Here is a 16,732-nt window from a genome sequence, read left to right as displayed (position 1 = left end):
CCCTGCACTTAAGTGCTTAATTTAAGACATTAATTGGCTAAAGTGTCCGAACACCTTGTTGTCAAGGCTTACATTGACTGCTGATTAAAAGGAAATCACAAAAGCCAGCAGAGACTATGACCCTTCAGGACTGGAGCTAAAGAAACCTGCCTTACACACGTCACCAAGCATTACCAAACATTAAAACCTGGTGAGTAAAGGAAAAAAAAAAAAACTTTGGTCATATTTAAAGGCCTACACTGGTCTACACTGGGGTTTCCATATATTTTTGGTTACTCGGGAACAGAAATGTGGTCCACACAAAGCCAAAAGGGAATGAAGCATAGGGAAAGGCCTTACCTTTCACAGTGAGGTGGACGGCACTCAGAGTCTGCCCGGCAGTGTTGGACGCTGCACACACGTAGACCCCGTTGTCCTGCTGCTTACAGTACAGCACTTTGAGGGTGAAGTAGCCTTCCCGGTCCTCGTACAGCAGGTACCGCCTCCCCGACAGGATCACCCGGCCGTCTTTGCGCCAGATGATCTCTGGCTTGGGCTTCCCCGTCACGTAGCAGCGGAACTTGGCGTGCTTGCCCTCCGTCACGGCGAACATCTTCACCTTGGCGGAGTGGGGCAGCGGCTCCTCCCGCGGCCGAGTGGCCACCTGCCGCCCGCCCCTGGCCTTGCCCGGGTGCGCCTTCCAGTGCCCGTTGGCGTAGCCGTTCCGCGTGGCCTCCTCCTCGTGCCCCGGGCCCGCGTCCACCAGGAGCACGGCCCCCGCCAGCCCTTCCCCAAACTCGTTTTTGGCCTTGCAGGTGTACACCCCGCCGTCGGGGGCTCTGGTCTTGAAGATCTTCAGCTGGAACCAGCCCCCGTCCTGGTAGCTGACGCTGAAGTGCGTGCTCTCGAAGATCTCGCTGAGCCGCTTGCCGTCCTTCTCCCACGCCACCTCGGGCAGCGGCTTGCCCCACAGCTTGCAGGAGAACACGGCGTCCTCCCCGCGGCCCACGCGCGTGGACAGCGGCTTGATGAGGAAGCGCGGCCGGTTCTCCTCCCGCAGCTCCTTCTCCTGCGCCTCCCCCTCCACCTTCAGCGTGGCGGCCGCGTACGTCTCGCCGATGCTGTTCTTGGCCTTGCAGATGTACTGGCCGCTGTCCTCGCTGGTCACCCCCGAAATGATCAGGTTGTAGACGTTCCCGTCTTCGAACAGGCGATAGCGCCCCTCGGGCTGGATCCGCTCGTTGTTCCGTTCCCAGATGACGGCGGGACGGGGGTCGCCGGCGATCTGGCACTTGAGGGCGGCGTCCGTGCCGCTCTGCACGATCACCGGGCGAGGGTAGGCCAGGAAGCGGGGTGCCCCGCCGAACACGTCCATCTTGGCTCGTCTGCTAGCCTCCCGTTGCGCAGGTCACGGGCGCGCGGTCTCCCCCGAAAGCACCCTGAGCTCCCCTCTTCCTTTAACTGCGCAGTGCTGTGGAAAGGCAAGTAACTGCTCACTATCGCCATTTCAAAAACACATTCACTGCTTTCCTCTCCGTTTGGACTTATCCATAAAAAAACTCATTAGCCTGTGCTAGCAAAAGTGTTGCATCTCTATTTCCCCTTGCTTTGGCAATGAAAAACACCAACAACACAATGAGAACACGTCATAAAAATAACTCGGTGTATAGTTTGAGTAGCCAAGTAGAGGGAACAGAACTCTCATTTGGATCACAAATAGCTTTGCTTTTTTGTCCCTCATATGATTTAGTGAGGTATTCACAGGGTTTTTTTGATAGCAACGGGATTAGAAAGGAGAGAGTCTCCCAAAGGTGGTCCCAAAGGGGCAACAGTCTCCCCCCCCCCCCATCCCTGTGCACGAGCCGAATCAGGAAGTCAGCGAGGAGGAGACATAACAGCCTTTCACGACACAGCTGCCCCACGGTGCATTTGCAGCACAGCTGGTGCTGTATTTTAGAGAGAAAGAGTTTTAAATAGTCCTCCTAAATAAAGGCCTGGGAGAGGGTTGTGTCAGGTATCACAAAGCACCCCCTGGAGCACACGTGCTCACACAAACACTGGCCCGGCACAGCTTTCCTACTCGGGACGTCACAGGCAAGCTCACACAAACACAGGCCCGGCGCAGCTTTCCAACCCGGGACGTCACAGGCAAGCTCACACAAACACAGGCACGACACAGCTTTCCTACTCGGGACGTCACAGGCAAGCTCACACAAACACAGGCCCGGCACAGCTTTCCAACCCGGGACGTCACAGGCAAGCTCGCACAAACACAGGCAAACTGCGCCTGTGGCCTGCCACACCCGGGCTGGCACCTGCCCAATTCTAAACGGCCTTCCTCAGAATAATTTCAGTTTTCTCCACACCAAAAGTGGAAAGAACTCTGTCGGTAGAGCATTGAACTGCCTGCTTTCCTCAGCCTCACCTCTTCTCTGAGGCCACCGTTCTCCAGCTTCTGGATTTCGACTGTGGCAACGGCGCGTTTCTCCTCGTTGGGGTATCCGCTAAGAGGGCCGTCCCAAGCGCAACGCCAAGCTTACCCCTTTTAGGAGCGCTCGCTCGTTCGCTGCGTGGTTCCTGTTCCCTCTGACACACAGCTGTCCCGGCAGAGAAAGCGATCCCAGCACAGGCGTCCTACGGCGCCATAACCTATTCCTACCGCGTGCCTCAGGTCCCCGTCAGACGCCGCAAAACCAGCCTGGCAGATCGCGCTTGTGCAATAAGGCGAAATCTCTGCCACCGGAGCAGTCCACGCATACGCGTTTAACTTGATACATTGTCAGGTGGGAGTTCATAATGAGATTCATGAGTAGATTTTTTTGGGAACTTTTCAAACAGGCATGATATAGAGAACCTGACACCAACACCACACTTATCTATCACTCATCTGAGAATCACATTTGATCCATCTCCTGATTTGTCTGACGTGTAGCAAATGTATTTTACTCTCAAATCAAATGCACCCGGTCATTTTGTCATGCCACAAATTCTCTTTCTATGGCATAGCGTTTAGAATTATGAGATATGAAATCAGGATGAAATTCACTGAAAATATGCTGACGATCCTCTGGTGGCCTGCTCTTCCTCCAGCCAGGCACTCGTGGAGGCTGGTCCCAGAGCTCTTTGAAATTTCCTCTGGGTCTAAGAGGAGATTAACCCCCGTGTCCTCTCGTCTGGTTTAATTAGAACGACCCCTGACCCCGGTATCGGTGCGCGCGATACTCCTCGTTTGACCTACCTCTCCGCAAACCTCAGGGACCGTCGCCTGTGCGCATGCCACCTCTCCGCTCCGCTCCGCCGCCCTGCTCTCCCAGCCGCGGGCCTCAGTCTCCCGTCCGCCTGGCCGTCCGCTCCGGGCTGTCCTCCTCAAAGCAGTAATCCTCTCTCTCCAGAAAAGAAAAATGGCGCGTCCCTCTCCCGTCAGTTCCTCTCCCTCTGCCGGCCCATCCTGCGAGCCTGTCCTCCTGTCCTCCGCGCTGATTTTTTTTTGGGGGGGGGGGGTGTTTTAGTGTTCTCTGCCGGCTCCGGGACACGCTTGCGCTCGCTCCTCTCCAGCCTCGCGGTCTCTGACCCGCTCAGTCCTGAGACACCCCGAGTGTCATTGTTCGTGGAAGACCGTTAAATGCTTTCGCAGCTGTCGCCGTCTCCTAAAAATACTGGCAGCCTCGATGACAGCGATGAAGATAAGCTGGTCCTTCCATTCACTTGCCTGCCAGGGCTAAAGATAGACCCACGGGCTGGTCCAGCACAGACCGCTGCTCTCACTTAAAACGGTGCGGTGCAGCCTGAAGGAGAAGGGCAGTCTTGAGCCCCCAAGGACTTCTAACACCCTGTTTTTGTTATTAAGGCCATTTCCCACCCCTGACTCGGTCCCTGAATTCTGTTAGTTGATCATAGTTGATCTAAAATTTGACTTCAATACTTTTTGGTGCGCTCTTACATAAGATGGGGTTTTCAACATGAAACAATGCTGAAAGCACTGGGTTTTGTGTGTGCTTTTCAATTAAATGTATTTAGCCATGCCATTTTGTATTTAATAATTATAGACGTTACTGACAATTAATTTATTTTTAAGTTTCATGATGGTACAAGCCCTTCAGTCCAGCCAGGCCCATAATTTTGCTTACCCTCAAAAAAATTTTCTAGTGCAATTTAGAGGCAATTTAGAGCCTCAAATTAGCTTAACCTGCATGTTTTTGGACCTTGGGAAGAAATCAGAGAACCCAGAGAAAGCCCACACCAACACAATAACATGCTAATTCCACACAGAATGAATTATACATAATGAAAAACAATCGGCCCGCCCGTCTTTGGTCTGTAAGGGAGACTTCTTCGTAGGGTTTGAACTGGTCCTGTAACACCCCTTTCCTTTCACTAACAGGTCTTTTGGCTTTAAAAACGAAAATATGAAGGAGAGTTTGCATTATTTGGATTTTTTGAAGACAGGTGCAAGACAACATGGAAATGAAATTGCAAATGGCAGAACTACGGTGGATTTTCATTTCATGTCAGCCTTGTACTGTGAAAAGTTGGTTAGCCTTCAGACATGAAAAGATGACCAACTGAATTATCTTCTTATTTTATCATCAGTCATGCGGTTACAAGAAGAAAATATTATTTGAACTGTACAGATTTGAAGGTTTCCATTTGCATTTTAATAATGATAGGTTTGTATGGTATTGAAAATGAAAAGTCAAACGGACTTAAATGCAGGACATAGTACGACCACACAAAAGTTTGCTCGTGTTACTGCCACCTGCTGGTAGAATTTTGACATTTTCACTCAGTCTGGAAAGGTATATTTACAGCCACACAAAATCCATATCTACACAAACACTGAAGTAATTAATCTGGAAAACGTGCACATCGAGTCAAACAAGAAACCAACACGTCCTCTCCCACTTAATAAAAATATCACAGTATGTACACATTATACAAGTTTGAATGATTAAAAAATAGTCGTTGATCATTCAGAGCTACTTTAAAAACAGTTAGACTGGACTACTTTGCATAAATAAAAAATGGCTGAATAGGCTACTTACCTGATCTCTCCAGTAGTGTGGAAACAGATGTTTTGCGGGGCTCCTGTGTCAGACTTGTACCTTATTGGATTAGGATACATTGGTCTTAATGTGAAATTGTGATCTTTTTTTCAACAATTGGAATTAAATTTATTATTTAAAAATATATATATTACTGCAAGAATTCAGTGTAGGTTACGGTGCAAAACGGGGAGTGAAATTAGGCTATAATTCAACAGCATAATGGCAAAAACTATCAAAAAAAGTTTCAAATAACCCTAATTTTAAGGACAGCAAAGTTAGCATAGCATTATGTGGCTGGAAAAATAGGTCTATTATTAGATTAAAATTTACAGCAAAAATATATTTATTTCACCCACCGTGAACCAAAAATAATAATAATAATAATAATAATAATTATTATTATTATATATATATATATATATATATATATATATATATATATATATATATATATATATATATATATATATACACACACACCCGCCACTTTATATTAGGTTCACCTGTTCAACTGCTCGTTAACGCAAATATCTAATCAGCCAATCACGTGGCAGCAAGGTTGTTGGTGCCAGACGAGCTGGTTTGAGTATTTCAGAAACTGCTGATCTACTGGGATTTTCAAGCACAACCATCTCTAGGGTTTACAGAGCATGGTCCGAAAAATAGAAAATATCCAGTGAGCGGCAGTTCTCTGGGCTAAAATGCCTTGTTGATGGCAGAGTTCAGAGGAGAATGGCCAGACTGGTTCGAGCTGGTAGAAAGGTAACAGTAACTCAAATAACCACTCGTTACAACCGAGGTATGTAGAAGAGCATCTCTGAACACACAACACGTCGAACCTTGAAGCAGATGGGCCACAGCAGCAGAAGCCAACCTGGTACTAGCAAGGTGTACCTAATAAAGTGACCGGTGAGTGTATGTGTTCCTAATCGTTTCATTTCGAATGGATCTCGATGGAATGGTATTTAGAGTATAAAAACGAACTTTTGTTCATCAGATATGTAGCCAGATCCACCGAAATTGGAAAATTAATGATCGCCACGTTAACAATGAACATTTTAGTGTACAGAAACACAAGGAGAAGACCAAAAATTATATGGTGTGTTTTTTAGTTATGAGAGTATGATTATGCTTCTCATTACAAATGTGTCCTGGGTGTCCGACATGTGCAGGAAGAGATCTGAAATAATGGTCAGGTAAACGAATGGCGCGCGATAACTTAATGCAGTCATGGTTGGTTCTTCGTTCATGTGAGTAACCTGTCTCTCGTACTTTGGGGTTAAAACTCATTGTTCATTTTATGTCAGACGTAAGGACTAAGCGGATATCTCTAAACCGCCTGTGCTTCCCAACAGTTTGGTTCAGATCGTAACAGTTAATTCTCATAGTAATAGATATTGGCGTGACTGTAGGCTACAGGACTGGTTCTCACGAGGTTGAAGCCAGGAGCCAGTGATCTCGGCTGTGTTCGGCTCCAAGGCCCGCACACGCACCCAGCCGCCTCTCCCTTTCAGCGGGTGGAGGTAACCCGACCCCGCTGCGAGCTGACGCTGGCGTCTCGGCGGTGCACCAGTGATCGACGGTCCTCGCTGGGTGAAGCCTACTGTACGGGGATTAGCTGGCCCCCTTTTAAAAAATGTCTACTCACCCTCTGACGCTGCTTGAGGCATTAGCAACTACGTCCCGTTTATTCCCGGCATGCCAGAGTCTCTGGTTAGAGGAGTACACAAGTTCCTATCCAAAACACTAAAGGGCCTGTTCAATCTAAACTGAATATGCTCTCACCTTCCCATTCTTCAGGTTATTTGATACATATCTTGACAATGGCAAATTTTAACTTTACCTATTTCTTGCTATAATTAACTGCACGTGTTATGCAATGGCTTGGCTAAAAGCAGCTGCCCAATGCTCGAATTGTCAATTGCAGCATAAGCAATATATATTTAATAAAATTACAGTTTTTCTGTTTCCAACACAAATAATGTAATTTTAGGGAAAGGAAAGTGTTTCTTTCAAATAAAATGGAAAGTGCAAAGACTTCTTCAGCATCTGGCTGGCCAGTTTTAGCTATGTAAACACTAAAACTGTGATGAAGCATGGGTCAAACAGAATGATTGGTTTTTAGGCTGCTTAATAAATACTATTGTTATGAAACATATTGCTGTGGAAGAAGACATAATTTGCCCAGTGAAAATAGCCGTTAGGGCAGCAGAGTCGGGTCCAGTGCTAAAATGTGGCCTCATTTACTGACCTTTGCTGAAGTATCTGTGTGGCTGAGTGACTGTTGTGTTGATGTCTGCTGCAGCCAAACTGGAGGCATCTGTGTTTATCAGCTGGATGACGCATTTCCTGCTGTAGACATTCCAGAGCCTGGCTGCATGGCATTTGTCCCATTGCTCATTATATAAACCCATGGGGTCTGCTGCATTTGTTGTCTGGCTCGTTACCTTGTTTTTGACAGTGAGGGGGCGCTGTTTCAATCAGTTTTTTGTTGCACTTGTATTATCATTTTGATGTTGTAGCTCTTTGTCCTGTCTTTTGTAATCATGCCTCACTTCCAGTTTATGACTTGCCATAACTTTACTGACTTAGCCTGTCCTTACTACTTGAACTAGACCAGATGTTCATGGTTATGGATGACTGATACTTTATGAGTACTGTATCTTATCGTACCTGTGTTCTGTAATGACCTTCAGTATACACTTATTGTACGTTGCTTTGGATAAAAGCGTCTGCCAAATAAATGTAATGTAATGTAATGTGCTACAGAATCAGTGTTTTAGGGGATATTGCAACATCACTGAACAGAGTGTGCAGAGTTAGTGTAAGTGGAATTAAACAGTTACATGGTGGATGGAATTAAACAGTGTGACAAGGTGAATGGAATTAAACTGTGTTAATCTGCATGGTGAATGGAATTAAGCAGTGTTATACTGTATGGTGAATGGAGTTAAGTAGTGTTATACTGTATGGTGGATGGAATTAAGCAGTGTCATACTGTATGGTGAATGGAATTAAACAGTGTTATACGGTATGGTAACTGTGTAGTTAAACTCTGTTAAATGGTGTATTATGTAATTCAGCAGTGTTACAAAACTGCTCAGTATTGATCCACTGTGCAAATTGCTGAAGATTGAAACCTTCTGTCAGAGAGCCTAATTCGTACTTTTCAGAGTAGTGACAACCATATAGCTAAATGTTTGCACTGTGAAGAATGTAGACTGATGTTAATAGTGTTAAAGATAACATTCCCAAGATGGTCGTGATGGCCTTTGAAATGGCCTTACACTGTACAGGGAATTGATAAAAGGTTACTAGTTTATATTTGTGCAGAACAAGACTTAATTCTCTTTTATTCCAAATTATTTGCAAGATATTAAGATGGCATCATATTATTAATTATTTAGATACATGCAGCAGGTAAAAGATTCATTTGACTGGCGCAATTCATTACATATATACATTACAACATTAATTCCCCACCATGAGAATCCAAGTGATTTGTGGGGGACTTTATCATTAAGTGACTGTGTATGCAGTATTTGGCCAAAACTTTGTTTAATTGGTCAATTACATTTGGACAAATATTGATAATTATGAATATACAGTACTGTGCAAAAGTCTTAGACACCTGTAAAAAAAATGCTGTACAGCTAAGATGCTTTCAAAAATAATGAAATGAAAGGTTATAAATATCAAAAAAATAATATAAAGAGCAGTAAATAGTTAAAAACTAAATAAAATCAATGTTTGGTGTGACCACCCTTCGCCATTAAAACGACATCAATTCTCTTAGGTACACTGTCCAGCAGTTTTATAAGAAAATCGGCTGGTAGGTTGTTCCAAGCATTTTGGAGAACTTGCCACAGTTCTTCTGCAGATTTTGGCTGTTTCGCTTGCTTCTGGCTCTCCAGGTAATCCCAGAGACCCTTGATCAAGTTTTTAACTGAAAAGTAGTCTGTTACTTAAAATATTACATTTTTGTATTTTGTTAAATAAAGTATCTGTAAAATTAAATTCATATCCTTAAGAAATGATAGCAATATACACTCTGCACTTTATAATATACATTCTAATGCAGGATTTAACGATCACACTCGTATAAAAATTGTATGCTATGTACCGACACAGGGTCTCACATAGGACACATGGCATGTTGTAAGCATGCTATATAAAAGTGCTAAGTCTGTTAGTGTATTGCCTCTGGCTTTAATATCCTAAACTGAAAATACACTGTACAGAGCACTACTCTAGGGATATGAATTAGGCTCTTGGAGAGATGATTTGAATCTGCCCAGTGGTGAGTTATTTTGAAGTGCAGTAGACATATATACAGGGCTATAGCAGTTGTGCAATGAGCAATGTGTATTGTGCAATGTGCAGAGTCATGTGTAATGAGTACTGTTTGAAAACATGAGCAAAACCATAATTAGCATGTGCCCCCACCCCACAGGAAATGCCGCTGTGTTGCTGCACCAGGACACTATGAGCTCACTGAGAATTTGGACTGAGAATTTGTCCCCCAGTCACACAGACCTCGCACTCGCACGGCTCTCTGTCTCCCCCCACTGGTCATGTAGCCTTAATATTCTAAGTCTTAATATTTCACCCTTTGAAGAGTAGGTTTTTGGAATGTTATCTCAAAATTCTGAGTCAGTGTTCTAGAACTCTTAGCTTCTTTCAGTTACCAGTAGTGATTGTGACATTAGAATGTTCAGTAAGGAAAATTCTAATCACATATTTGTTTAAAGGGTTAAATGGGAAATTCCGTCCTAAGATTCACTTAAGAAAGTTAAAGCCTCAGTACACCTCATGAGTCTACCCACCTCAGGAGTCTGCCCATGAGTTAGTTTTTATAAAAAAAATTTTTGGCTGTGCCTGTCATCACTGGAAAGTCAATATGACCGACATTTTCAAAAGACACTGGCTATCAAACTGTGTGGAGGCCCTTCAGTTTGTCTGATATACCCTGAAGACCGGTAGCAGTTAGCAGGAGGGCTGATGGTATCGAAAGCCTTGCTGTGCAGGAGCTGTTCTCCCTCTGGCCGGCCCAGACAGGCCCCAAACATCCAAGCCTGGCCGCATTCCTGTGGAAGCCCTGTCCCAACGCCTCTCAGGCTGTTCATACACAGGAGAGCCTCCCTGCCCAAAGCAGCAGCCTGTGTGTGCTCCTATCCCGTCAGTGAGGCAGGCGGGGCTGAGCTCCTATCCCGTCAGTGAGACAGGCGGGGCTGAGCTCCTATCCCGTCAGTGAGACAGGCGGGGCTGAGCTCCTATCCCGTCAGTGAGACAGGCGGGGCTGAGCTCCTATCCCGTCAGTGAGGCAGGCGGGGCTGAGCTCCTATCCCGTCAGTGAGACAGGCGGGGCTGAGCTCCTATCCCGTCAGTGAGGCAGGCGGGGCTGAGCTCCTATCCCGTCAGTGAGACAGGCGGGGCTGAGCTCCTATCCCGTCAGTGAGACAGGCGGGGCTGAGCTCCTATCCCGTCAGTGAGGCAGGCGGGGCTGAGCTCCTATCCCGTCAGTGAGGCAGGCGGGGCTGAGCTCCTATCCCGTCAGTGAGGCAGGCGGGGCTGAGCTCCTATCCCGTCAGTGAGGCAGGCGGGGCTGAGCTCCTATCCCGTCAGTGAGACGGGCGGGGCTGAGCTCCTATCCCGTCAGTGAGACGGGCGGGGCTGAGCTCCTATCCCGTCAGTGAGACGGGCGGGGCTGAGCTCCTATCCCGTCAGTGAGACAGGGGGGGCTGAGCTCCTATCCCCTCAGTGAGGCAGGTGAGGCTGAGCTCCTATCCCATCAGTGAGGCAGGCGGGGCTGAGCTCCTATCCCGTCAGTGAGACAGGCGGGGCTGAGCTCCTATCCCATCAGTGAGGCAGGTGAGGCTGAGCGTATTGAGGCGGCGTACAGATTAAGATCCGGCAGTGATAAAGCAGGGTGGGCCGTCTCACAGGTTCACGCCATTGGAGCAGCACAGCCCGTGTCCGTTCTGGGGTTGCCTTTCTCCCCGCTCTGGTTTTGGGCTGCTAGGCCCCTATAAAGCCAGTAGCTGCCAAACAGTCAAACAAACAAACAACCCAATTCTCCTGGGAATTACCATTTCTTTTTAACCCTTTGGAGAGTAGGTTTTTTTAAAATGATTTTGCTAAATTCCAAGTCAGTGCTCTGGAACTCAGTTGCCTTCAGTTACCAGTAGTGAATGTTACATTATTGTTCTAGTTAGGAACATTCCAATCACACGTTAAAGGGTTAAATAAATAAAACAACATTAACTAAAGCCACCTTGCAGAGAGGCTGTTGTAATTTTATGCGTTTCATAGTACTAGGAGTCCTACATTTCTTTCATATGTTGGACGAAATTTAGTGAACTCTTTGATCCAATTAACCTTAATACTCAATGACTATTGTGTTTCATAGAGGTTATCTGTCTGTTTTTAATGGAAATAAGAAATTATTCCCTTCACTACTCAGCAACATGCTCCAGTTAACTGAAACCAAAGTTAAATGCCCCAGGAAACACTTACATTTCATCACCTCTTGATGGGATGTGAACATTTTTTCACATGCTATTTTAGACAGACTGCTTTTAAGTCCCCTTTATTGCACAGTCCAGTAAAACTAGACCTGCATGTCCAAACTCTAGCATGCAGACACGCATAAACATAGTGCCTGCCCGTTACACAACCATATGCGCTAAAACAACTACAGGAAAACAGGAAGAAAATGACAAATAAACAAGGACAAACAGATTGTCCATTGGAGAATGAAAGCGGTTTCCAGGACCCCGAGTGAAATACCTAAGATGAGGCTGCAGAAAGTGGCTCATGCACGTAATGTTTATTCTCTCAGGGAGAGCTGTACTGCCAGACAGATTACATCCATTTTTATCAGGCTCTTTGCACAGAACATCCCCCCGCATTAGAGCCCGGCCCAGTCACTCCCCCCCACACATCCCAATCACCCTCACCCTGAACTCCCCCACCCCACATTAGAGCCCAGCCTAGTCATCTCCCTCCCACACATCCCAATCACCCTCACCCTGAACTCCCCCACCCCGCATTAGAGCCCAGCCCAGTCATCTCCCTCCCACACATCCCAATCACCCCCCACCCCACCACGCATCGGACCCCACACCAGTCATCCCCATCCCACACATCCCAATACCCCCCCCACCCCACATCAGACCCCAGAATTACAGCTATACGTATACGTGTGATCCATTTTGAGGGGTGCTGGGTTTTAGCAAATTAAAAAAAACAAGCGCACTATCGTAGAAACCAGTTAAACTATTCACCCCCTCCAAAAGATAATTCTAACCCCCCCCCCCCCCCCACAACTCACTGAACATAAACATCCCCCAATCCCCAAGAACCCTTGAACGTTTATCACCAATTTGTAGTTTGACTATTCTATGGACAATCTCCCTTTAATTAACCCTCTGAGAATGCTTACATGATCTAAAGGACTCCCCTGCAGCTAGTAAATTAAATAGCAGCCCTTGCTTCACCCAACAAAAAGCTAAGCAGCACCACTTTCTGCCGTTGCTGGACAATATATTTTGGCCCTTAAATGAAAAGAAAGAACACCACTCAAAACCATATAGTGCAAGAGACCACCACCAAAAACCATATAGCTCTAAAAACACCACCCAAAACCATATAGTGCTAAAGAACACTACCCAAAACCATATAGCGCTAAAAACACCACCCAAAACCATATAGTGATAAAGAACACCACCCAAAACCATATAGCTCTAAAAACACCACCCAAAACCATATAGTGCTAAAGAACACCACCCAAAACCATATAGCGCAAGAGAACACCACCCAAAACCATAAAGCGCTAAAAACACCACCCAAAACCATATAGTGCTAAAAAAACACTGCCCATGATCTGAAGACGCATCTCTTCAGACTGTACCTTGACTAACTCTAACAATACTCGTCTGCAGGGAAAATCCTAATCTCGGATCACTGTCTTATATCACTTGTATCTTGATCTAGCACTTTCATGCTACACTTGTATCTTCATCTAGCACTTCTGTGTTGCACTTGTACTACCATCTTGATGTTGTAGCTCTTTATCACATCTCCTGTAATCATGCCTCACTTCTAGTTTGACTTGCCATAACTTGCTTATGATTTAGCCTATACTTGCTGAGTGAACTACACTTGATGTTCATGGCATGGATAACTGATACTTAACGAGAATTGTATCTTATCTGACCTGTGTTCTGTAGCTGTTACAGTGCCCTTCGGCATGTACCTATTGTATATCCTTTTGGATAAAAGATGTAATGTAATTGCATGCAGGATTAACTTGTTGATTTCATTTCAGTGTCAACACTTTCAGCAGTTTGAATCTCACTGTTACTAGGGATGGGGGGGAAAATCGATTCAGTTACAAATCACGATTCTTGTGTGTGATGATTTTTAAATCGTCGCGCTGCCTCCCAAATCGATATTTTGTCTGTATTTTAACCCTCATCCTACCGACTGGGGTCCCCGCATACCCCAGAGGTATACTTTTTGTCATATCTAACAGGTGCTTTATTCTATCATTACAATTTTTCATGACTTTGTCAATCAATTTGTTCCTAATGGCTTCATATCATTGTTTTCTGTTTCTGTTTTAATTAGTGCTTTTTAAAAATAGCAATGTATTAGGGTCCTTGGGGACCCCAGTCAAAAGCACCCAATTCTGCCTATGCAGTTTTAATAGATGGAACTATTTATTGAGTTCATGTTTGCCATGAGTCCTAATTTAAAGTATCACACACCATCAGGGGGAGTAGGGGCACTCAGTCATTTTGAAGGAGTCAGTCACATGCCAGTATGTCCTGAGCATAGCATGAGCCAAATCGTGTGCTATAACTGCCTGTAGCATGTGGTGGTCATAGTTCTATTTTACATTATGTACAAATTGAAAAATCTAAATTTGAATTACATTCATTCAACCTTTATTTTGACAGGGGGTCATACTGACACCAAGGTCTCTATCTACTTTTGTATTGAAAGACAAATAAAATTAAAGGTGTTGAAGTTTGAATGACTGTGGGTTTATTTGAGTTATTTTATAGTGGGGTCAAAATGACCCCGGTTGGTTTCACCATATAAATATAACACAAATAGTGTTTACTTGAAATTATTGAAAACTAAATGATATCAGACTCAAAGGATGGTAAATAAACTTAAGTACTAATGTGGATTGTACTTGGGATAAAAGCTGCAATTTGTATTAAAGAAAAGTATATATTTTCGTTTTACACAATATGCAAATTAACTGTAACTTTCCTAAAATAATAATAATCTGTTTTTTCAGATGACATTAATTACATAACTAATAATGTTTTGAGAAGAAATAAGTTAACATTTTGCTACGATGGTTGTTCCTTACAGTAGTTTATTCTTGGGGTCCCCAGGGACCCCAGTCGGTAGTCCATACATATGTTGGTAGGATGAGGGTTAAGGCATTTTTTATTTTAATTATTATTTTATTTGAGGCGGAAAAAAACGTTGCCGCTTATAATCCTACAGATGGCGCAATGCAATCTATTCAAACAAATACGTTCATGATTTTCTTCCGGCTAGAAGCGCAGCTTCACGGGTAGTAGCTAGGTAGGAATACAAAGGCACAGAAACAGTAAACATATAGATAAACGACAATAGCCCTAAGATATGTCAATACAGCAGATTCAGATTTACAGCAGTGCTGCTCACTGAATAACTAAATAAACGAGAATTTTTTAAAATGATACCATGTCATTCTACAGTCAATATCTGGGACTAAATATGGAATAAATATACAACCTTACCATTGGTTTTACGCGTATGTCCCTTTTTTGAGACTGAGTGGTCATATAGTCTGGACAATCCATTTGTGAAATATACGCACATTTGCTTTCATCACTATGTAAGTATTACCGCTCAAAATACTTTGGTTATATACGTTATTTTTGAAATTGAGTATCTTTAAATAGGTTAGTGGTATTTTATAATGAGGATATTTCACACTGTAATCTAAGCTTTCGTTGGTAGTCTAGTAGTTTTTGTGATGCATGCAAAAGTGATGAGGAGAGTGTTGGAACATTGCCAAAACATGGTGGACGGTTGAAAATAGTTTTCATGTCGTCCCATCCCCATACAAGAAAACATACTTGAGTACAGAGTATAGGAATACATACAATAGTTAATTATTACACATTTAGGTACTGTACAGCATTGTGTGACTATTTTTTGCATTGTTTTTAAATCTGATCTCAAGGTTTCATCTTAAACCTTAATAAGGGGCTCATTTATTATGTGGCGACGCTGGGGTAGGCAGCTAGGCAGCTAGCTACGATTGCCGTCGCTGGCGCCATGTAAATGCTTGTGTATAGCTGTGTGTAGCTAGGTGTAGTTAGCGTGCTTTCGTGTGTTAAAAGTGTAGATATCCGTGTTACGTGTGCTTGTACAGTTTTGTTGTGTATCGTTGTGCGTCTCTTGTAGTTGTTTTTGAGTTTCCCCCGTGTTCCTTGCCCCTCGTCTTGTGTGTGTCAGTCTCTGGTCGCAGCTTGGAGCTGGGTAGAGGCAGGAGCGGCCGCGGTTGGCTAAAAATTTAGAGCTATGCAGCCAATCAGCGGCCGCTCCGGCAAATAAACCTTATTTGCATAGCCCAGTCGATATAAGGGGAGACTCCGAGCAGGGTGAGTCAGGGTACGTGTTGTGCCTAAAGTGCTGTAACGGTGTGAGAAGTAATCCGACAGGTAAAATAAACTGAAGCTCTGTGTGAACGATTCGTAAACTCCAACTCCTGTCTCTGCCTCCATTTGTCAAGCACGCCACAATATGCTTTACAATGGACAAAAAGCATTATATTCCTTTTTGGAGAGATTTTGGATATGTTTCTGGACCTCTAGCTATTTTAGACCACTGTACTGACGGAAAGCTTGTAATTCCCACTTGAAAATGATGCAACAGTGAGTTTCTTGAGTAAAAACAGTTGATTTGTAGTGAAATAAGTGAATATGTTGTGATTTACAGAAATGCATAATTTAGACATTTTGGGTAGATTTGGAGACGCTGGGTACACTGCTTAGTTTTTCCTTCATAGATCTTTAGTAGTTCTACATATCCACCCTTAGATTCTATGAACTTGTGGTCAAGAAGTTTTTGATCCAGGACATGTATACTTCAACCTGCTGTATATATGCAATCTCAGTATTTCATTGCGAACTAAAAAAGAGCTAATTCTTTTTAGATTTTTTGCCTAGACAATTGCATTTTTGGCACTTTATTCCTTCCAAAATAATGAATATAAAGTAATCTAAGCTAGTATTGCAAATGGTACAAATGTCTTGCTTCATTTAAGCCATTATTCAAGTCTCGGTGGTGGTCACATCTGAGTTATAAAGCTTTAAACAGGGTACCCTCTAAATGGGCAAGGATTGGCAAGATTTGGCATATGCGCTTGCTAAGGGATTAAATGTGCTGGGTTTTGAAAAAGTAAATGGCATACATTTCATAATCTGTCATCTTAAAGGCACACATTAGTTCAGTTTGTGTGCAGTTGACAGGGGCTATACGTTCAATAATAGGGCACATTTTTATTTCTTTTCTCTATTGCCTGCCCTGCCAACATTAAGTTCCTGTTAAGATTTAGGCCTGTAATAAAACTTGGAAAGCTCTAAGTGAATTTGACTGTGTTGTATTTGAAGGTATGATTCAACTGTTTTCCA

At 44.1% G+C, this 16,732-nt stretch overlaps 1 protein-coding gene across 10 annotated transcripts in view; it reads right to left on the bottom strand.

Annotated features, from left to right (window-relative positions):
• Window positions 1-3,961, bottom strand: part of obsl1b (obscurin like cytoskeletal adaptor 1b) — a 50,097-nt gene extending 46,136 nt beyond the window's left edge. For 4 of the 10 annotated variants that reach the window (XM_035393007.1, XM_035393010.1, XM_035393009.1 and 1 more), the window contains exons 1-2: window positions 3,218-3,959; window positions 340-1,450 (exon numbers count right to left, since the gene is read on the bottom strand). In XM_035393007.1, the coding sequence (XP_035248898.1) occupies window positions 340-1,354 (1,015 nt within the window). In that variant the 5' untranslated portion in view covers window positions 1,355-1,450; window positions 3,218-3,959. Of the gene's footprint in view, window positions 1-339; window positions 1,451-3,217 lie in introns of all 10 variants that reach the window. The other 6 variants (XM_035393001.1, XM_035393005.1, XM_035393002.1 and 3 more) reach the window with 2 other exon arrangements.
• Between the last annotated feature and the right edge of the window lie 12,771 nt (window positions 3,962-16,732).

The sequence above is a fragment of the Anguilla anguilla genome, chromosome 15 (genome assembly GCF_013347855.1).
Source record: "Anguilla anguilla isolate fAngAng1 chromosome 15, fAngAng1.pri, whole genome shotgun sequence".
NCBI lineage: Eukaryota > Metazoa > Chordata > Actinopteri > Anguilliformes > Anguillidae > Anguilla > Anguilla anguilla.
Note: the sequence above shows the minus strand (reverse complement) of the source record. Positions and strands in the feature narration are given on the sequence as shown.